General features: G+C 46.7%; 2 protein-coding genes and 1 non-coding gene across 6 annotated transcripts in view; 1 reads left to right on the forward strand and 2 right to left on the reverse strand.

The window, feature by feature from the left end:
- The window catches only part of DPYSL3 (dihydropyrimidinase like 3), a 103,636-nt gene extending 97,153 nt beyond the window's left edge, over positions 1 to 6,483 (forward strand). The window contains exons 11-14 of one of the 2 annotated variants that reach the window (XM_036312915.1): positions 765 to 935; positions 2,121 to 2,300; positions 3,553 to 3,715; positions 5,973 to 6,483. In XM_036312915.1, the coding sequence (XP_036168808.1) occupies positions 765 to 935; positions 2,121 to 2,300; positions 3,553 to 3,715; positions 5,973 to 6,061 (603 nt within the window). In that variant the 3' untranslated portion in view covers positions 6,062 to 6,483. The remainder of the gene's footprint in view (positions 1 to 764; positions 936 to 2,120; positions 2,301 to 3,552; positions 3,716 to 5,972) is intronic. The other variant, XM_036312916.1, reaches the window with a different exon arrangement.
- Positions 6,484 to 10,091: 3,608 nt separating this feature from the next.
- On the reverse strand, positions 10,092 to 10,195 carry LOC118659423. Its single transcript, XR_004968551.1, has one exon. It is a non-coding gene; the product is annotated as a U6 spliceosomal RNA (small nuclear RNA).
- A 6,144-nt stretch (positions 10,196 to 16,339) lies between these two features.
- STK32A (serine/threonine kinase 32A) overlaps positions 16,340 to 23,149 on the reverse strand; it is a 90,599-nt gene continuing 83,789 nt past the window's right edge. For 2 of the 3 annotated variants that reach the window (XM_036315304.1, XM_036315303.1), the window contains 4 exons: positions 22,481 to 22,606; positions 20,736 to 20,864; positions 17,613 to 17,677; positions 16,340 to 17,239 (listed from right to left, as the gene is read on the reverse strand). In XM_036315304.1, the coding sequence (XP_036171197.1) occupies positions 17,146 to 17,239; positions 17,613 to 17,677; positions 20,736 to 20,864; positions 22,481 to 22,606 (414 nt within the window). In that variant the 3' untranslated portion in view covers positions 16,340 to 17,145. The remainder of the gene's footprint in view (positions 17,240 to 17,612; positions 17,678 to 20,735; positions 20,865 to 22,480; positions 22,607 to 23,149) is intronic. The other variant, XM_036315301.1, reaches the window with a different exon arrangement.

Below are 23,149 nucleotides of genomic sequence, written 5' to 3' on the forward strand. Positions count from 1 at the left end.
CACACACACACACACATATATACATTAGCAACATAGTACATTCTTTTTTTTTTAAATATATTTTATTGATTTTTTACAGAGAGGAAGGGAGAGAGATAGAGAGTTAGAAACATCGATGAGAGAGAGAAACATCGATCAGCTGCCTCCTGCACATCTCCTACTGGGGATGTGCCCGCAACCCAGGTACATGCCCTTGACCGGAATCGAACCTGGGACCTTTCAGTCCGCAGGCCGACGCTCTATCCACTGAGCCAAACCGGTTTCGGCAACATAGTACATTCTTGATAAAGAACACTGGGAATCCACTGAAAAAAACACATTCACGAAAGAAAGCAAAAATTACTCATCAGTTCCACTCCCCAGGAATAACCACTGTTATCATTTGGGCGAGGTTCTTCCATAGTTATCCTATGTGTGTGCAAATACAAGCACATATTTAAAAATGGGCTCATCACCACTTTGTTTTTAGTGTGAACTCTCTATAATCCCGTTGGAATTAGAAGGGCTAAAAGTAAGTAAATGTGTGCACATAACAGAGAAAAAGAAAAGCCTACTTCAGGAGCAGTGACTTCCCTCTTAAGCCTTGTGTTTAATCGTTTTGCCTGGGCGACCATGACAGCCCAGCTGGTTCTGAAAGCTTGCTGGGTGTGGTTCTGTGCTCACAACCTCAAAGGCTCCTGTTTGTATTTGGGGGCCTTTGTGGTCACCCTGCTCTGAGCTTAGAAGCCCTGCATGGACAATAAAAAAAAATTATATTTCCATAGGCCACAGGGAAAATGGATGAAAACCAGTTTGTGGCTGTGACGAGCACAAATGCTGCAAAGATCTTCAACCTGTACCCCCGCAAGGGAAGAATATCTGTGGGTTCCGACAGCGACCTGGTGATCTGGGATCCAGATGCTGTAAAGATCGTCTCTGCCAAGAACCACCAGTCGGTGAGGCTGGAGCCAGAGGCGTGGACCGGGGCGGGGAACGCGTTTAGGGAACTTGGTCGGGAGAGAGGTGTGTATGTGGTGTGCCAGGGTAGTTAGGCTAGGATGTGTTCCAATAACAAACCAACCTGAATTCTCAGTGACTTCCAACCTCTACAGTTTAGTTCTCACTCCTGCCTTCCAAAGTTAGTCAGCAGAAGGGCTCTGCCTACTATAGTCACTGCGGGACGGAGGCCGATAGAGATGTCATCTCTACATGTGTCTCCGAAAGCTTTCCCAACATGTCACTTCCTGTCATGCTGCATTGGCCACAGCCCTCCAGGAGGGCAGGAAATGCAATGGTGCCTTGTGCCTAGAAGGAAAAAGAATGGGGGAGGGGGGAGGTGTGACCAGCACTGATGACGTCATCGGGAAGAGTTTCAGGTGGAAGGTAACTCCCAGTACGTTGCAGACAGGGGCTTAATACTTGTTAATAAAATAAAAATAGCTCATATTTTTTTAAGCACCTATGTTTCAGGCACTGTGCTTGTCATCCATTCAATCTCCCCAGCAGTCTTCCAGGGGCAGGCACTATCATTATCCTCATTTTGTAGATAAGGAAATGGAGGTGCAGAGGGATTAAATAATTTAGACCTCAAGGAAATGAAGCTAGGCTTCAAACCCAGACAACCTGACTCTGAACTGATGCCCGTAACCATTTGCAATGACGCCTTGCACTGGCTGAATAAATGAAGGAGGTGGGGAGAAATCCCGTTTGTTGGTGGCAATGGCCTTTGCTCAGACATTGTGTCACATCACATTATTTCATTTCAAGCTAGCAGGGGCCTAAGGGTCATGTGACCCACCTACCCACCCACCACTTCAAGGCCGCCAAGTACAGCATCGCTGATACTTATCCGGCTTCTCCTTGGGCACTGACAGTGACAAAATTTACTTCTATCATGGGGACCTTAATAAGGACTGGGTGCTTCTCTTTGCTAGGAGTTCCAGCCTATACTTGGGGAGCTTCTATCTCCAGGGCCTCTACCCACTGAGACCTTGTAGATGCATTTGTAGGCATTTCCTGGCTTACCTGGCCAGTCAGTTCTAGCCACGCTGAAGGCAGGATCGCAAGCACATGAGAACCACATTGACTTTCTCCCCTTTCCACGCCCATACCCATGGCTGTGTCCCCCGCCCTGTCCCTAGGCCGCGGAGTATAACATCTTTGAAGGCATGGAGCTACGCGGGGCTCCCCTGGTGGTCATCTGCCAGGGCAAGATCATGCTGGAGGATGGCAGCCTGCACGTGACCCAGGGGGCCGGCCGCTTCACCCCCTGCAGCCCCTTCTCCGACTATGTGTACAAGCGCATTAAAGCCCGGAGGAAGGTGAGGAGGCCGGAGCCCCGGGTGGGAGGGCTGGGAGGGGCTGTGTCCTGTTCAGGCACAGGGACTGTAACCCTGGATCGGGAGGGGTCGCTGCGCTCCAGACCCACCAAAGAGATGCACAGCGCTTGTCTCTTCCGGGGACACGCGCTCCGATTTAGTGCACACAGGAAGGGTCTTCAAATGTTTTGGTCAAAAAGAGGTTTTTTCAAATGATTTCTCCCCATTTTATAGTGCTTTTCTTTAAAATAATTTAAAATTGTAATAATTCAAAATAATATATATATTTAACTCTTTAAGGCTTACGAGAACCAGGAGTCCACACCCTCCCGGTCCCATTCTGTCCAGGCAGGGCTGGTCCACGGGGGCACATGTTTATAATTCTTCTAGCGCAGGGGTGGGCAAACTTTTTGACTTGAGGGCCACAATGGGTTCTTAAACTGGACCAGAGGGCCGGAACAAAAGCATGGATGGAGTGTTTGTGTGAACTAATATAAATTCAAAGTAAACATCATTACATAAAAGGGTACGGTCTTTTTGTTTGTTTGTTTTATTCATTTCAAACGGGCCGGATCCGGCCCGCGGGCCGTAGTTTGCCCATGGCTGTTCTAGCTGGTTCTGTGCATCAAATAAAATCTTATATTTCTGATTTAATAGCTAGATGGACAGACATATACACATGTATATCTATCCATCTACCTACCTACCTACCTACGCGTTACAAGCAGAGCATCCCTGGTGGATCTAGGGGTAAGGCTGAGAACTCTGTCTTTTCAGCTCCCCATCCTACCCCCTACAGTCTCAGGTCACTTTTAGGTAAGTGAGGGCTCCACACAGCAGGGCTAGACTAGCCCTGGGAGCCTGGAGTTTGAACTACCCTTCCCACCTGCTCTGCTCTGGCCGTACAGGTGGTTCTTCCATCTCATGTTTCCGCATTGGTTTCCTCTGCTGGGAACGCTGCCCTCCACAACACACCTCTGCACCCCCAGCCTCCTCCCTCCCTTAACTCCAGCCCCATACAAGCTTCTTGGATCCTTAAGATCAAAGGTCACCCTTAGAGAACCCTTCACCTACCTCCATCAGCATTCTATCACACACCCCCCCCCCTTTATTTTATACTCTTCCTCTCCTTCAAATAACATTTTTTTTTCCTGGTTCTCACTGCACACACTTAATGCACTGATATATTTGTGCTACCTAGAACCGACCCTTAGCTTTTAAAGGAATAGAAGGTGATGTGCTTTCTCTGCCGCAGATGGCAGACCTACACGCTGTCCCGAGGGGCATGTATGATGGCCCAGTGTTTGACCTGACCACCACGCCCAAGGGGGGTACCCCCGCAGGCTCCACCCGGGGCTCCCCAACTCGGCCGACCCCACCTGTGAGGAACCTCCATCAGTCGGGATTTAGTCTGTCGGGTGAGTCGGAAAAGCTGATGGTGACCCTTAATGAGAAAGGGAGGAGAGAAGGGGGAAGGGGACTCAGTGCTCCAAGCTAACGGTGGTCCTTGGAGCGAACCCAGACCGCCTTTTAGGGGACAGGTTACTGGGCAAGAAGGATGGTTTGTGCTGAATCAATAAATAAGTCCTGCTGAGAAAGCTAGATGAGGCTCAGTCAGGCTCAAGGTCAGGCTTAAATGACACCAGTTCTGCTCAGAGCTCCCATCTGGTGGGGGAGGATGGGGGGTGAATTTATAGCGATTTTCTGCATTAGACTGAGAGCTGTGCAATGTGCCCAGGTGAAAAGAGAGCTCAGATTCTTTTTATGCTCAAATTGCAATAGCTTCTTCCAGCCCAGGATTTTTATTCTGCCCTTCCTCTTACTAGTAATCAAGCTAACAGCAGCCGCTGCTGATTGGACATTTACCCTGGGGCAGCCATATCACGAATCTTACCTATTCTTTAAGAACTGCCTGATATAAATACGAAATAATGATTCAGTTCCTCCACAACCAGTAGTCTTAAATTGCGAAAAAATAAATGTAGGTTAGGGTCTCTATGATGAACAATTTAAATGTGAGGGAAGCAGGGCGGAGATGTGTAAAGAGAAAACTGGCAGCAGGAAGGGGGTAAGGAGGGGAGCAGCAGGATATGGGGAGGAACAGCGATGAGGGGGACCTAGGTCGAGGAGGAAGACAAAAGAAAAGGGCTGAAAGGTTGTCGGGGTCCAACCCCAGCAGGTCCAGGGGTCCCCAAAGGTGTGGATGGAGTCGGTGAAGAAGTTCTGCTTAGGATCTCCAGCCAGGTTCTGTGTCCATTTCTCTTGCTAGGTTCTCCAGCCAGGTTCTGTCCAGGTTCTCCAGCTAGGTTCAGTCACCAGGTTCTAGTCAGGTTCTCTTGCCAAATTCTGTAGTCAGGTTCAGTCCAGGATCTTTTGCCATGTTCTCTCCAGCGAAGTTCTTCTGTCTCTAGAGAACGTTCTGTGTAGGTTCTGTGCCTAGGTTCTGTCTCTCTTGGTTCCGTATTCTAAGTTCTGTGTTCTAAGTTCTGTGTCTTGCTGTCTTGTTGCATCTGTATTTATACCAGTTGATTCAATCCTATCAATCTCTATTACAAAGGTTAGGGCGTTTCTTATCTTCATTCCAGGGAGTAAAGATTATGTAGCTTAAGCATGATTGTTCGTAGTTAAAGTGATTAATTACCTGCCTGGCACTTAGTTAAGAGGTTTTATTCCCTCCCTAACTTCAGGGGAAAATCCCTACCTGGGGAAACAACCTTTCTCAGAGAGGAGACCTTGGTTAAAACGCATAGTGCCAAGAAGGTGAGCAAGCATATTAAGAACAGTTTGCCATATATGCCAGGTCCCTTGAAACAGCAAGCATGGACCGGCTCCCGGCAAAAGGTCTCAGGTGACATGGCCAGAGGCCACAGCACGCTCTCTGCTGAAGTCTTTGCCCGTGTTCTGCCCTTTTCTGTTGCTCCCTGGCTCCCCTCAGCCCTAAGCTTCTCCGGCTCCTTCTGAACGGACAGAGGGACTCACTGGTGTTTCCTGGTGTGCTGTGGCTGCAGGGGCCTGGCCGTCACCACTGCCAGTTGTGACCGGCGTGGTCGGCAAACCGCAGCTCTCGAGCCACATGTGGCTCTTTGGCCCCTTCAGTGTGGCTCTTCCACAAAATACCACGTGGGGCGCGCACGTACAGTGCGATTGAAACTTCGTGGCCCATGCGCAGAAGTTGGTATTTTGTGGAAGAGCCACACTCAAGGGGCCAAAGAGCCGCATGTGGCTCTTGAGCCACGGTTTGCTGAGCCGCAGTTTGCCGACCACTGCCCTAGCCCCTCACAGCCTCAGTCACCTCCTCTTTCAATGGGATAATAACAGTCCATTTCTGGAAAGATAGTGGGGAGAGTTGAGTAAGACAAACGGAGAAACATTTAAACCGTTGCTTGAAACGTGAATGGAGCAGCTATTTCTCATAACACTCCCGTCGTTGCTTTTATTATCATTGTTATGATGTGGAGGGTTGGATGAAGTCGAGATATAAACCTGGCTTTCCCTGACAGAGGGTGAGTTTCAGGAGGGTGGGTGTGAAAAATCTGGAAGACCTCCCAAACGAGAATGGAAGTTTCTTGGGCGAGGAAGCCAGAAGGCACATAATAGCTTAAACTCTTAAAATTAATCCAGTTTCTCTCTTGTCCACACCCCACCCCCTTCCGATTTTTCTCCCTGGGAATGCAGGCACCCAAGTGGATGAAGGGGTCCGCTCCGCCAGCAAGCGCATCGTGGCGCCCCCTGGAGGCCGTTCTAACATCACATCCCTGAGTTAAACACCCCCTCCCCAGAGGGGCAGAAGCAAGAAGAGATTGATTTGAAGCCAACGTGGTACACCGATATTTAAGGAGGAGAGCGAATCCAAACAGTTACGACCTAAAGAATCAATAAGCCTCAAGCCTTATGTTTCTCCAATGTTACGCTCGCTTGCCTAGCTTTACGAATATTGCTTTGTTTATGCCTAGCCTTGATTTGGTTGACCCCCCTCCCCCATTTACATGCATGCAATCAGACAGGCCACTAAGGTAAGGAGTCTGCTATCTAGTGTTGAGAGCGTGTGTAGTGCTGCATCTTAAAACAAGGGGACAGACAAAGCTGGATGTCAGGAGACTGAACAGAAGGGACACAGTTATTTGGGGTGAGTGGGTGGTGGGAGCCTGAGCAAGGCTGGGAGCTCAGAGGGCTGGGGTGGGGTGAGCACGGGGAGGGGGGTGGGTGGGTGAATATAAGGGGTCTTGTGTATTGTGTTAATGAAGTACATTTATTTCCTTGGAAGATGGCCCCTGGGGGTCCGGGGGCAGCAGAGAAGGCAGGTGGGGTCTTCAGGTTCCGGACTTTATCACGTCCTCTCTTAGTAGATTTCATGTCTTTGAGCATTTTATTAAAACACCAAAACCCAGCCATGGCTTCCTCTTGGTCGTGCCAGTGCTTGGCAGGGCCTCTTTCTCAGAGCTGCTTTCAAATGCTTCTCTTTTCCTGGCTGGGAAGGAGGAGAGGAGGGAGAAGGGACACTTCTCGGGTCTTGGTGCTGTTCAGAGGCAACACCTGGGAGCGGCCTCGCTTACATAGCACCTCCCTGTAAACAGGGGGCAGAGGTCACCTTCTCGCTGGTCTTTTCAAACTGAGGAGGGCAGCCTGCCCTGCCATCTTGTGTGAGGGCTGCTCCTGCCAGTGGTGAGTGTTTGATTCTCTTGGTCTCTCGAGATCCCCGCACAGCCATGAGCAAATCGGATTTCTGCTGTTGCTGAAAGCTGATTTTCTTAGGGGTTCCTTAACTTCCATCTGAGCTTGTGTGGGAGTCAGGCAGGGCTTTGGGAAAGCCAGCCTGGAGCAGCAAAAGCATGTCCTGTGACCGTGGTTCTGGTGCTCAGTCCCAGGCCGTCCGTCTCCCCGGCCATCAGCACAGCCTTGGGGGGAGCTTTCGTTTGGTACCACGTCTCCCCAGGTGGGAGGCGGTGACAAGTGGCCCACAAATACAGGAAGCTAACAGGGAGCGCTGGCACCTTCCTTGTCTGCCGGAGCTGAACGTCCTTTACCATCCAAACTCAACTTCAGAACAAGTTCTCTGAACTGGATGAGGTTGTAGAACTAAGGGGGCCCTGTGCAGGAAAAAAATGTATTTCACCTGCGATCTGACTTCTGTGCTGGGATCCAGCTGGTAGAACTCGTAACCCTGTGTACTAGGTACTTTGAAGAGAGGCCGCAAACACCTTCCAGGCGTTTGGGAGAAACCTAACTGCAGGTTTTAAGGGGAAGGCCAGAGGGAGAGAATACGTGGCTAGGGAGGCATGTGGAAATAGCCAAGGAAGAGGATTCCCCCTATCTAAGCTAATTTCTCGTCCAATTATGAAAAAGAGGATTTCCTCTTAAAAGAAGGAACCTTGCTACCTTTAAAGCTTTTTCATGGTGCCTTTATTTTAAGGAAACGTAAGTGAAGGGGAGGGTGCGGCTCGTGGTTTATAACTCAAAGATGTGGGAGCCTGTTTCAAACTGGGAGCGGCAGTTTTGCAGACCGGCAGCTAGCTTGTTATATCAAAAGCATATTCTATATACCTCATTGGCTGGGCTGGGATTTAGGATATGTTGCAGTACCAGCCACAACCACCAGATGGAGGAAAAGACACGTTAATAACCAGTGGGAACATCCACTTCTGTACCATCGGCTGCTGTTACCAGCCCCCGAGTCCAGCTCATCCTTCCTGACCTCTCTATGCCATGAAAACCAATATTTCACGGCCCAGGTGGCTGCACTTGGGACTTCTGAATGAAACATTCAACCAGGACTTAACATTCTCCACGAGCTTCCCCTGCTGGGGGAGCAGCCCGTTCATGCCTCAATGCTGGGCAACACGATCTGAGAAAAGCCCCCCTTTCTTCGTGCCTGTTAGTGACTTCCCAAGCACAGAAATTCCTGGGAATTCCAAGAACACTCCCACTGTCGACTTTGATTTCTGGTTCCTTGTTACTTAAGTTAAATTCTATATTCCAATCTGTCCTGTTCCTTAAGACACATCAAAGAGCCCCATACACACGGGTTTAGGAAGAGATCCCCACAGTGAGTCAGGCCCTCTCAGAAGTCACTGGCACCTCCAACTGCGGGAGGGCTTGCTGGGTCTTCTGTCTTCCTCCCAGGCGTTCTTTTGCTGTCTCCTGTCTTGGCCTGGGCCCTCTCTAAGGATACCCCGCCTGCTCCCCTCCCCCCAACCCCCCCACGTTGTCCCTAAACCCAGATGGCCATCAGCTAGGGTTCTGTGTGGGAGAGCGACGATCTTGGGTGCTTGAAAGGTATTTGAGGAACTGTTAATTCCGTCACCCCAGCAGAGATACTTCTAAGTTTTCTGAAATTGGCAGGGCTGTAGCCATCTCGAAAATGGGTTTTCTTCCAAGTCCCCTCATCCTTTGGCCTTTATCTTTGTACCGACACCCAGAGAGTCACCGTCTGCTCTGAAGGCCTCCATCCTAAGCCTGGACTTTTATTCACCCTGAGTAGCCCTTCCCAACAGGGTGACGTGTTACCCAAGCACCCCAGGCCTTCTCTCCCGGAAAAGTCCAGCTGGAGCCCCAGACATACACCGGGCTGTCCCGGCAGCCAGCATCCGTGGTCGGTCCCCTCTTTGGAAAGTCGTGTGCGGGTGTTCAGTTCTGTGTCTGGTGACCGTGGACGGACAGTGACCTCCCTGTGACCTGTGGTAGCTGTGAGGCGGCTCTGGAATGTGAAGAGCTGTTTGGTTTGAACCGTGAAGAAAACTGTGTTTTGAGTTTAGCTGAGATTAAGAAGAAGAAAAAAATTTCATCAAGTGACTGTTCATGTAAACCTGGTTATTAAAATAACTATAAAACCACAATGTCGTTCTGTCTTTTCTGTGTGTGACATGACATTGACCCAAATTGTTAAAATCAGTAAAACTGAAATGGTTGGTAAGGGGGGCAGATCTGATGAAAACAGAGTTACCCAGAGAAAATGTGGGGAGTTCCTATCTTTTCAGTTGAGGTTGAGCTTTTATTTGGCTAAAGAGTTTGATCACTATTGTTAAAACTTGGGGGAATTACTATATATATATATATATATAATCAAATTTGGTATTAGTGTAAATGCCTTTTATTTCTTTGTTCTTTTTTTAAAAAATATTTTATTGATTTTTTTACAGAGAGGAAGGGAGAGAGATAGAGAGTCAGAAACATCGATGAGAGAGAAACATCGATCAGCTGCCTCCTGCACATCTCCTACTGGGGATGTGCCTGCAATTCAGGTACATGCCCTTGACCGGAATCGAACCTGGGACCTTTCAATCCGCAGGCCAACGCTCTATCCACTGAGCCAAACCGGTTTCAGCTCTTTGTTTGTTCTTTGTTGTGTCATTCCCTTAAAGCATTGCTTCTTCATAAAGGCCTGCAATTTGAGAAAATGCAAACTAAGCATGTTGCAAAGTATATTCTTTAGCAAGCTGGTCCCAAGGAATCTCATGAGTGTTAGGATTATTAACTATGTTCACTCCTTTGAGAGACTTATGTGTATGTCATCAAATTCAAAGCTCTTAGAAATCTTGTCTTTCAAAATCTGTCCAATTCGAGGCTCTCAAACTTTTTTTTAAATCTATTTATCCTCTTCTAAAATTCCACCAAACCCTTTTGGGGAAACACTTCTGGACCTAATTACAATTTACATAGGACATTTTTTCATTGTAAATGTTAGATTCGTGTATGCAAAGAATTTTTTTTTTTTGAAAAGTGTATAAATGAAAACATGGGTAGATTTGGGTAGACTTAAGCAAAGCTGGATCTAGCATGTTGTTTCTTTTCTTTTAAGAACATATGGGTTGCTTCACCAATTTGCATGTCATCCTGGCACGGGGGCCATGCTAAACTCTGTGTGGTTCTAATTTGAGTATATGTGGTGCCCAAACGAGCACAAGTATTTTGTTTGTTTTGTTTTTGTCTCTTCGTCCTTCTTGCCTTCTTAGGAAAGCAAGTGGGAGCGAACTTGGCCATCAGCATTTCTAGGTTTTCTTGTTACCTGCCTAGTAATTTCAGGGGAAGGATAGAGATTCCCGGGATAGTTGGTCTGGCCAAAGAGACTGACTCTAATTGGTCTGGCTCAAGTCATGTGTTTTCACCAGGAAACTAGTCACTGTGGCCGGGAGACTGGCAATGATGGGTCACACTTGGTCACATGGCCGGTCCTGAGCCACCTGAACCACGTGGACTCTCACGAACTCAAGGAATATTAATGTGATATCAGAAGACAAGGGGATGGCTGCTGGGCAGGCAAAAGCAGCAGATGGTCCCATCACTAGTCTAAAGCCTGAAGGGCATGGATGCTCTCCTCAGCAAAGTGTCTGTGACTAGGATGGGACCGGGTGGAGGGAGGGGGGGAGAGAAGGAGATCTGGGTGCTAATTTCTGGTGAATTGCTTTTCTGTATGAGGAGCCCCTCTTGGTTTGATAGACCAATGCTGTCAGTACAGGAGCATAGAAGCTCAGAAACCATACTAAAAGCTACTCTGAACACAGAGAGTTATTTCAGCTTGAGGTTCAAGGTCTGATGATTAATAAGCTTTGACCCAGCCCTTGCCAGTTGGAGCATCATACCATGCACGGAAAGGTAACCAGTTCAATTCTGGTCAGGGCACATACCTAGGCTGTGGGTTTGATCCCCAGTGGGGGCATGTACAGGATGCAACTGATCAACGTTTCTCTCATCTCTATCTCTCCTCCTATCTCCCCTCCTCTCTCTCTCTCTCTCTCTCTCTCTCTCTCTCTCTCTCTCTCTCTCTCTCTTCTCTCCCCTTCCTCTCTCTAAAATCAGAAAAACAAACCTTTGAATGAGGATTAAAATAAATAATAATAAGCTTTAGGCCATAGTCCCATTTTCTGGCTCAAACTCAGGATTGGGGACACACCGCTCCCTCTCCTGACCAGGCGGCAGCTGAGCTCTGTTTAGGACTAGCATGGGTTAAAGGGCACGGTCAGTGCTCACAGTGGACTCAAATTACAGGGCTCCAAAAGGGATGGAGCAATTTTTTAAAAAATGTCCTTGCAATTCGCACATTGACTAACTTACACACGCCTGCGGGCTGGAGGAATCCTAGGCGGAGTCACATTGACCAGGTGGGGAATGAGAACACTGAATAGGACTTACAGGACCCCTCTGGTTTCAAAGAACTGTCGGGAATCAGCTCTGGGACCCTCAAGCCATCACAAAGGGAATACTAACCATGGACAGGAAGTGGGGGATGAAAGGCCAAAGCAACCTGCAAAAACGACGTCCCTGAAGGCTGGCACCCTTCAGAACGGAAGAGGCCCAGATCCTGCTCTGCGCTCCAATGGCAGCTGAGAACAGGACAGAGGATTGAATGTGGCCTGGGCAGCAGGGCACTCAGCGCGCAGGATTTCAGAGCCCACATGGCTTACAGGAGCCTCTCTACTTCAGGACAACCCCAGGGAACCAGCTGGCCTGGCTGCTAAGATGTGGCTCTGAGAGGTAGTGAAGGTCCCTCTATTGTCTCCTAAGGCAGACGTTGCTTCTAGCTGCAGGAGTTCAGAGTGGCTACTCCCTTCCCGTCCCAGAGTCCGGGTCTTGAGACACCCACCCGTTGCTTTGGTGGACGGAATGGAGTAGGAAAAAGATATTGAGGGGAAGGCAGATAGCGTGCTGGCGAAGGGTGCTCAGGCTATTATTCATGGGTTATGGTCCTGGTGAAAGGCAACATCTGGAATTCTGGCTTGTGTTCCCTAAGGTGTGAATGCAGGAGCGGCCAAGTCTTTAGGTTTCATATATGGGGATTAAATTGTGTTACATCCGGTAGTTTATAGAATCTCATCTCTGTCACCAGTTTGCCTGGGAAAGGACTTTCCTCGTAGCAGGAAATGGAAGTAAGAACAGGTGATGTTGGACACCACAACCCTTCCTCTAGAGAAAACCATCACCACACACACACAGACACGCACACACACAGAGACACACACAGACACACACACAGACACGCACACACAGACACACACAGACAGGCATACACAGACACACACACAGACACAGAGACACACAGACACACAGAGACAGACACGCACACAGACACACACACAGACACACACAGACACACACAGACAGGCATACACAGACACACACACAGACACAGAGACACACACAGACACACACAGACAGACACGCACACAGACACACACACAGACAGACACAGACACAGACACACACAGACAGAGACACACACAGACACACACACAGACAGACATACACAGAGACACACACAGACACAGAGACACACACACAGAGACACACACAGACAGACATACACAGACACACACAGACACAGAGACACACACACAGACACACACACAGACAGACACGCACACAGACACACACACAGACAGACATACACAGACACACACAGACACAGAGACACACACACAGACACACACAGAGACACACATAGACACACACACAGACACACAGACAGACATACACAGACACACACACAGACACACACACACACACAGACATACACAGACACACACAGACACAGAGATACACAGACACACAGACACACACACAGACATACACAGACACACAGACACACACACACAGACACACACACACACACACACACAGACACACACAGACACAGACAGACAGACACAGACACAGAGACACACAGAGACACACAGACACACACACAGAGACACAGACACACACACAGACATACACAGACACACACACAGACACACACACACACATACACACACAGACACACACAGACACAGAGACAGACACAGACAGACACACAGAGACATACACAGACACACACAGGCACACAGACACACACACACACACACACACACACACACACCTGACAAAGAAGGGCCAGTGGCTGGCTGTACACAGAAGACATGTCAATCACCAGGCACAGTTACGTTATGGAGGCTACAGCTGAACAGAACCGTGTGCTTCCCATCCAAGGACCGCCTGTTCACAACAGCAGACAACTGACGTGTGGAGGTTCCACAGCCGTATTTACCATCAGACACAGACACGCGGAGCTTGTCAGAAGCCGTGATCACAGGCAGGAGGAGTGGGAAACAGGATTCTGTGTAGACACTATGCAAGGATAACTGGGTGCTGAAACAAACCCGCTGTGCTTCTCATGCCTTTTCATTCAGCTTCGGAAGAATTGAAGCTTTAGCGTTACTGCGTCAGCCCGAAGCAGCAACACTGGCCCCGCCAGCTGTAGTACCGTTCTTTCTCGGTAGTTATTTATCAGTCCATTCAATCTAGACAACCTACGATGGTCTAATGCAGTGGTTCTCAACCTTCCTAAGGCCGCGACCCTTTAATACAGTCCCTCATGTTGTGGTGACCCCCAACCATAAAATTATTTTCGTTGCTACTTCGTAACTGTAATTTTGCTACTGTTATGAATCGTAATGTAAATATCTGATATGCAGGATGTATTTAGGCGACCCCTGTGAAAGGGTCGTTCGACCCCCAAAGGGGTCGCGACCCACAGGTTGAGAACCGCTGGTCTAACGTCTAGTCACTTCCGGTTAAAATTTTCCTATCAGAAGAAGCCTAACCACTAATTAATTATCCAAATGAATTTAACCATGCTCTGTGCTGCTCGACATTTATTCCTTCCCTAGCGTTGCTCTCAGCCCAAGCTAGTGCTGCCATGGAGGTGTGTTAGCCATTAGCAGAGTATTCACTGCCAGTTAGGGCTGTGGCCTGGGACACAGAGCTCAATGCCCCGCCCATCCACTAGAGGTCACTGTGCATGCACCGGGATGGTGGCCAGCTGCAGTGCTAGAGTGTTATAAGCAGGAGGTTCTGGTCTTCAAATCCTGCTCAGACTCGATGCTCCACACAGATAAGGGAGGAAGCTGTTAGGAGGAAAGGATTCCAGGAATATGAGACAGAAAAATGCAATAGTGACTGTTTTCTAAAATTCTTAGCCCTGAGCCCTGGTTGCTACAAATCCAAATGAGACATGTTCCACAATGTAGGATAGTTAACTTTCAGTAACTTTTTTATAATGGCAAAAAGCAAAAGATCTGATTTTAATAAGTAGCAATCTGGTAAGGACTTAGGCATCCTTTAATTTTTAGAAAACCGGTTTGTCCTAATATAAAACAATGGAAGGTATTTATAATTAGTCGTTATCTACACTGATGGATGCAAAGGTCTTTCTTTTCTAGCTGGAAACACATTGCGGGGCTATAACCTGATTAAAACTGGAAATCCATGCCACCTCTCTGAGGTGGTGTTCTCTGCACAGCGGATCCTTGGTTCCTGAACGCCCATCAAGGTGCTTTAGGCACAGGCTTGGCGATTGCATTGGGTTCCTATCCCATTTTCCATTGTGCAGACGTGAAATGGTACAAATGATGAGCTCTCATCCCAGTGGAGATCCTACCAACCCCATTGCCCTTTGCTATGTGTTTCCCAAAGCCTCCCCTTTGGGTTGATGCATACAGGGTCATAGCAAGAGGAGGAAGCAGTGACTGGGAGGTAAGTCCAAGCCCATCAGGGCTTGAATCAGGACAAATGAAAAGATGGAAGTTGGTAAACGTGCGGGTGGCCCCTGACCTCCTGGAGCAGAATCTGTTCATCTTGTCAACCCATCCCTCTCCTTGTGAAATTGAGTCAGGGCAAGCACTTAGAATTTATAGTGTTTGGAGGAAAACAAAATAGCATAGGCACGGTGTGGAGAATGTAGAGAAAAGGAATCCAACACACAGAACAAAGGAGCTGGTTTTAATTCTTAACAAAAGGATGGTCGCTGTTAAAGAAGGTAGGCACTGTTCCACAGCTCCGCCAGAAATGCTGGGCCTATCAGCGTAGTGAGAAGACTACTATACACGCTGAGTTAAAATTCAGCACTGGCTTCTACCCATGCCGAGAAGCCCTAGTGCAAACCCCTCCTGGAAAAGTCTGGTGTAGCAGGTGGCCGCAGCTGTGACTTCTGCCGATGTCCACATGTCTGGTTTCTCAAATGGACCCGTCTGGTCTCCCCTATTGCCAGCTTAACACCACCTTGGTGAGGCCCACACTCTCCATAAAGAAGGACAAGGGTGGCAGAGAGGTTAAAACAGTCCCCTGTCAAGACTATTCACTTCTGGACTCCCTAGGCAGTGGCCTCTGTAGGTGGCCCAAAATAGTTCCTCTGCAGAGATCTTCAGGAGAGTGGAGATACATTACATGCACATCTCATGTAGGTGAATTAACTTGGCGATTTACAAATACATAAAGAAAATATAAAGGAAAACAGTGAGACATCAATCAGACTTTAAGTAATTAGGTGATCCTACTTGCCATTCTTCAGTGAGCACAAGGCATTCCCTTAGTTCCATGACCCCTAACCTCACAGACATGTACACATCCACGGTGCTTAGTGTAATTCTACTCTATAAATGCATGTGTAATTTGCTCAATGTTTTGATTCATCTGATATCAGCCAAAAATAAAGGTAAACAGCAAAATCAAAACGAACCAAAAACGGGGACTTGTTTCATTGTTGACCCGCAGCTCACTGTCCTTAGCTTCACAAAGACAAGATACCCACATTATGGGTAATTTCAGGGAATTTTCAAGGGTAAATTTTACTGTTCAAATTCACTGCACATTCTAACTGAGCTGTAACTCCCAAGTAAGACACGCCACTGTACTGCAAGGTGGACATGCTATCAATGTGACAAGTCTTTCCTGATCCCCTCCAGATGTAGGAGATGGTCCTCTTAAGATTATCCATCTGATAATCTTAAGAGGACCAAGAGCTCTCAAGGATTGTGATTACTGGAAGAAGACAAGTGGTGTGCTAATAAAATATCTAACAGTGGCTTGCTGGGTGGGTGGGTGGGGAAAATGCCTTGATTTGTAGCATTGGCCAATTTCTTTAAAAAATATATATATTTTATTGATCCTTCTACAGAGAAGAAGGGAGAGGGATAGAGAGTCAGAAACATTGACGACAGAGAAACATCGATCAGCTGCCTCCTGCACACCCCCTACTGGGTATGTGCCCGCAACCAAGGTACATGCCCTTGGCCGGAATCGAACCTGGGACCCTTGAGTCTGCAGGCCAACACTCTCTCCACTGAGCCAAACCGGTTAGGACAACATTGGCCAATTTCCATGGTGTAAATGCCTCATCATCACCAATTTCAACTCCCCAACTTCATGTCACTGTACAGGGTGTTGGGACAGATGTGCACAGCAGGCTCTTGCTAGCTGGGATAAGCTGATGTGGTGTGTGACTTTGGCATAGCACTGGGAGGCCCAGGTAAGTCTGTTTCACTTTAATTCAGTCCCACTCATTTCTTCCTGATTGGATTCCTTATTCCTATTCAATCAGGCTGGGGGATTGCGACCTCTTTATGAAGTTTCCTAGCTCTGAAGAGCCTCACTCAGTCAGCCCCCAAACACCTCACTCAATCACCCACCTATGTTCATTTGCCCATCTGTCACAGTGTAACTAGGAGTGGAAAAATAAATCTACATCCAAATAGTCCTTTAGAAATAAGAATAAAAGCTGTGTAGGACAACAGTGGTTTCAATAAAAAGGCAGGGGAGAGCTCATCTAGTAGAGCCCTCTCATTTTAGAAGAATAAACTGAAGCAGAGGAAGTGGTTAAGTGACTTGCTCATGGTCACATGGTTTGTTAGTGGTGTAACCAGTTCCCAGGAGCCCAGGGAGCTCTTCATTGTCTCGTGCTGCCTCCCTCAAAAGTAGGCATTCACGTTTTCTAAGGTGTGTGAGGTGTGCGGAGGGAACTACGTCGGCTCATCCTGCTGTGGAAGTCAGAACTTGCTGGCCCGAGTGGCAGGAAATGTCCCAAGAAGAAGATGTTGACGACTCACAGGTTGTTATTCTGGCTGTTCTCTTCTTGTGGGTCTTTGGTCTGTTCGAAGGCTAGATTTGCTTGCCTTTTATTAAAGTCCCTTTTTACTCTTAAAAGGGGGAAAAAAGAAAGAGGGTTTATTCACTGAAAATAAAGAGAGTTAAGCCTTTGAAATAATACCATTAAGCCCAACAATTTATAAAGGGAAACCTTAAAAACATCATAGATTTGAAATATTTAAGTCCCGATTTCTCTGCTCTTCCCATCAACAGAAACTTGAAGCTCATTTACCTACTACAATATTTGAAAGTTCTTACAAAAAAATAAAAAAGTTCCATAAATTCCCAAATGTTCTATTATCATTTTTTGTAATTAGAAAGAATAAAAAAATGTTAAAAATATATTAAGGTTTTGCAAGTAAAGTCTGGCTTGAAGCACTATCATTTGCTGGGCTACTGTTCTTACAGGAGCTACTGACTTACTTTTCCCTGTTGAAAATGATGAATTCCTTTTGCACAGATTCAAGGTGCTCTTGCAGAAGGCACATCTTCCAGGTGAACATTGAAAAAAGAGTAGAGATATAGTTAGTAGATCAATGAGGGTCCTCAAGCAGCCAACACCTATTGAGTGTCTGTTCACTGAATGGCCCAATCAAAGAATGCATCCTTAAAACAGATGCTATCTCAAAGTTTGTAGCAGGAGTGAGACCCCAACCAGAAAAATAGGGCAGCGAATAGGGAAGAAACAACGAGAGGATAAAATACATCAACACACTGCTCCCCACAATGAGCCAGCAGGGAAGACTTGGGTTATGGTTCATGACCTTGATGTCTTTCAGCCAAGCAGCCCTAGAAGAAACCATGGCTGGAAGGAGGGTGGGGACAAGGGCTTATTGAGCTAGTTACCTGCTCACCTCTAGTCTCCTGGCCTTCATGTGAAAGGTTTGGAGGTTCTACTTGAATTTAATGAACAGCCTCGAAACATCACTTCACACTGAATTCCTATCAAATGTTCCCCTCAGTGACTGTGCTGAGGTTCATGAACTAGACCTCAGGGGCAGCAAACAGAGCTGTCGATCTTTGTGGCTTCTCACAGACGTGCAAACCATTTGCTTTGCTGTTTCACTGTCTAGTTTTCAACACCAAACAATGACTTGGCCATCATCATGAGAAAACTGAACCTCAAAAAAATGATACTCATTGGGCCCAGGACAGTGTCAGCCCCAGATCCAATATTTTAAAAGTCTGCAACAAAGTACTTCCAAATTACTTCTGATGAAAAATATTATTCTCCAAGAAAGAAATGCCATTCATTCATATTTTTAAAAATCTAGGAATTAGAAAATGCTATATATTCAAGTACAATTTTAACACTAAAATATTGCATAAATATATAAACAAAATATTACATACTATTTTAAAATATATTTACATAAAATTTTGTTTATTTTATATATGTATATGTTTATATATTTATATACATATATATGTATGTACTTACACATTAAGTACATATATAAAAATATGTGTATATGTAAACAAAACACATTTATATAAACATATATCCTATATAATAAAGAGGTAATATGCAAATTGACTGCCACACCCTCACACAAGATGGCCACTCCCATGTGAGCACAAGATGGCCAGCAGGGGAGGGCAGTTGGTAGTGACCAGGCCTGCAGGGGGCTGGCAGGGAAGGGCAGTTGGGGGGGGGGACCAGGCCTGCAGGGGAGGATAGTTGGGGGCAACCAGGCTGGCAGGGGAGCAGTTAGGTGTCAATCAGGCCAGCAGGGGAGCAGTTAGGGGGTGATCAGGCTGGCAGGCAGAAGCAGTTAGGGGCAATCAAGCAGGCAGGCAGGTGAGCGGTTGGGAGCCAGCAGTCCTGGATTGTGAGAGGAATGTCTGACTGCTGGCAGTTGGACATCCCCCGAGGGGTCCCAGATTGGAGAGGGTGCAGGCTGGGCTGAGGGACACCCCTCCAACTCCCAGTGCACGAATTTTGTGCACCAGGCCTCTAGTGTATCATAAAGATGATATCTTGTATTTGCTACATTTGAGGCCTCTATCCAGCTTGAGTCAAACTATATAGGGACATAGAGAGGGGTAATTCTGGAGAAGCCAGTTAGCGATGAAGTGAAGAACAGATCATTAGGAGGAAAATGGTCAAAATGCAGAGCAATAAGCAAGATGGGTGGTGGCACAGCTAAGCGTTCTTTGCAGGGCCCTAGAAAACACTTAAGGCTGGGGATCTGGCAAGAGGCCAGCCTGTGAACAAACAGGATGTGGACTTCAGTTGGCCTTTAAGGGTCTAGTGGTTCCTGAGGACTAGAGAAATGAAAGACATTGAGTATTCTAATTTGTTTGCAGAGCTAACAAGACTATATAATCTTTGAGAATAGAAATGTCATTGAATGCAGGAATGATACTCATAACTACCTCTGGTATTTAACATAGGACCTGGCAGGTAATAGGTTCTCAATAAAAGTTGCCTAAATAAATGGATGGAGGGATAGATGACCATTAGTTGAGTGGGTAAGTGGGTGGATGGAAGGATGGGTGAATGACTAGATGAATGGCTAATCATTAGAGGCAAATTGAATGTTTATTTCTTCACCACTGTTATAAAGCATAGAACCACGTGTATAAAATCCTACTGAGTCCCTATAACAGTGATGGAGAACCTTTTGAGCTCGGCATGTCAGCATTTTGAAAAACCCTAACTTAACTCTGGTGCCGTGTCACATATAGAAATTTTTTGATATTTGCAAGCATAGTAAAACAAAGATTTATATTTTTGATATTTATTTTATATATTTAAATGACATTTAGCAAAGAAAAATCAACCAAAAAAATGAGTTCACGTGTCACCTCTGACATGCGTGTCATAGGTTCGCCATCACTGCCCTATAAGTTGTTGTATTGAGATCTGAGCTCTAACTCTGACAGAATAATATGTTTAAAAAATCAACTCAGCCTAAAATCCAAAAGTAGTACTTGACCATATAAGAATTCCGTCATTTCTGCTCTCTATTCTGCTCGCTCTGGTAGCATGAAATTTTGCTTATAGCAAAGAACAGATACCACCTCTAGGGTCGGCCGCTCCCAACAGGAGTGAGACCCCAAACAGCCACGTGTATACAGACATACTAGTACCTCAGAGATATTGTGGGTTCAGTTTCAGATCACCACAATGAAGTGAGTATTGCAACAAAGCAAGTCGTAATTTTTTTGCTGGTGGAGAGTCTTGCATTCAATTTGTAAAAAACACAACATCAAAGCAAGGGCAAATAAAATGAGGCATGCCTGTGCTTTCAAACCTAGTCACCTGGCCTGGGCTTGGCCCACTAGAGTCTCTCCCAGAAAATCGACAATGTTGAATTGAGAGCTGGGAGAAGGTACTAACTGAATCAAGTTCATGACTGAGCTAGAACATCCACAGGTAAATGTTGCTGCTAGGATGCCCAGGGCTGCCTAGCTGTTCAGCTGCTCCGTGTATTCACCAGGCAGCAAAAGCCAGGCGCTGAGCTGACCTCCCAGCAGAAGCTCTCAGAGGAACTGCAGCCATCCTGAAGGTTCCCACGGGTTGGGCAGGGACCTGCTCACCTGAGAGGAATCACATTTCCTCATCTCCTTCTCCTTCTTTGCCAGACGCTTCTTTTTCTTATGAAGAGGTTTGGACTCCAAAATCATTTCTTCAAGTTCAAAGGTGGGGTCGCAATTCAGCCTGCCTTTCTGCAAGGAACACAGGTTGGCTCACTCCCTAGATCCCTGTATCATTCCAAACTACACCTGAGCGAATGTGGGGACAGACACAGGGGCCTAAAGGAGCATTCCAAGGGTAAAGAGCTAGGATTCCCACGCTAATTTTGGACAATGTTTTGCCAGCATTGTTTTTCAAATTTGTTAGTTTTATATTTTGTTTATTTTTCTAAACTACCAATGAGGCCCCCCTTCCACCCCCCCGGTGGGTTGACTTGAGAGGAAATCAATGATAATTATTTTCCTAAAGTTTGACCTTTTGGGTTCTGCGTCTCAAATTTATGCTCTAACGATCATGTAGACCAGTGGTTCTCAACCTTGGCTGCACATTAGAATCACCTGGGAATCTTTTTAAAATCCTGATTTCTGGGCCTCACCCTCCAGAAATTCTGTTTCTTTGTTATGGGGTGACGCCACAACATTAGTAACAAAGAAACAGAGTTTCCGGAGGATGAGGCCCAGAAATCAGGATTTTAAAAAGATTCCCAGGTGATTCTAATGTGCAGCCGAGGTTGAGACCACTGATGCAGACCATTAGAATCACTTGAGTTGTTTGCTCAGCTTCCCAGTTCCCCAACTGCACGCGAGAAAATTGCACGTTTCACAAGCTCCCCACGTGATTCTGATCCACAATAAAGTCAGAGCTGTGTGTGGAGGGCCTCTTGGTGCAGAACTGATGGTTACTTGTCGGGGTGCGGGTTGTGGAAGCAGCAGGAGGATCCCGTGTCACCTGACAGCCTGGTACCAGCCACCCCTACTGGACTCGGCAAAGCGGCCAGGTAAGCCCTTGACCCCACCCTCTGGCCTCTCCATAAGGTCGTGATTCTCCACCCCCAGAATTCCAGCACAGGCCGTCTCACTGAGCACTCTGACCTGGATTCCGGCTCTTACCAGCGGTCTGCAGTCGGCCACAGATGTCCCCTGGCCAGGGACTCATCCAGTGGGAAAGATTTCCCTTTGGCTCTTAGTCATTACGGATATAGGAGGGATGAATGGTAAAAAGAAATGCCTCACCCCAACCCTGCCAGGTTTCAACACTTTGACTCACAGAACCCCAGGCACACAAATTCCTACATCTTTGGAATCAGAGAAAGCATCATTTTTTCAATTGGCAGATTCCTGGAAAGGACAACAGCAGGTCTTTGAGGTTTTGTTTCCATATAACGTTGAGGAGACGTGTAGGAACTTAAGCCTTGTTTATATCAGCCAGCCAATGGTAAAACTGTTTTCATTCTATGCCACTTCTCTTAAAGTCACAGAGCCTATTTATGACGTTAAGTGAGGACTGTGTATTAGGAGGATTAGATCTTCTTTGGAAAAAAAAAAAGCATGCCACAACAAGTGGTTAGAGCTGGAACTCCAGACACAGATAGAGCTGGATTGGAATTCCCACTCGGCTACTTGGTAGCCACGGGACACTTCGGTGGCCAAGTTACCTGGGTGTGCCTCAGTGTTCTCATCTGTAAAGTGGGAATGTGGGCTGTCTCACAGCACTGCTGTGGTTATCTAACCAGACCAGGCGCGTCTCTGGCACACAGGGCGACATGCACTGCATGTGCGTTATTATGGGATTGTTAGGATTGACTCACGTTAGGAATGAAACCTGGAATGAGCCTCTTCTGTAAAACCGCATCCCAGTTCACATCACTCATATATGGGAAGTTCTGAAGGTCAGACAAGTGAGAAAACCGTTGGTCTGGATTAGGTTCAAGTAGCTGCCAAAGGAACAGAAACATTAAGATCACGAGGAAGGTCAAAATGGGGCCAAAAAACCCCACACAAATTCCCTCTAAATGTTTTCAAGTGTAGGATTGAAGGAAATAAGGCATCATCCCCCTTCCCCGACCCCATAAACAAATAATACAGATAAGGCCCAGTTAGAATGAATTGTAGGTTGTTATTGGGTTTTTTTTGCAAGGTGGAGTGTAAAAACAGCTTCAACTGTGGAGTCAAATGTGTCTTTGATGGTTGATTCCCCTATTTTATTAACTATGGGCAAGTTTATCCTCTAAATCTCAGTTTACCCATCTATTAAAAGGGGATAGTAACCTATTTCATAAGGTTGAAGCTAGGATGAAATGAGGCCATGTATATACAGTGCTTAAGAGAAGGTCTGTTCTCATTAGTGTAGTTTACCTTATACCTCTCATTAGTGGAGGAATGTGCGCACATTTTCACAAATGAAACTCATTTCCCACTAAAAATTTTAGCTGTTTTTACAACTAACCAAAATATATTGGGGGTGACACAGAGAAGAT

The sequence above is a fragment of the Myotis myotis genome, unplaced genomic scaffold (genome assembly GCF_014108235.1).
Source record: "Myotis myotis isolate mMyoMyo1 unplaced genomic scaffold, mMyoMyo1.p scaffold_m19_p_6, whole genome shotgun sequence".
Taxonomy (NCBI): domain Eukaryota; kingdom Metazoa; phylum Chordata; class Mammalia; order Chiroptera; family Vespertilionidae; genus Myotis; species Myotis myotis.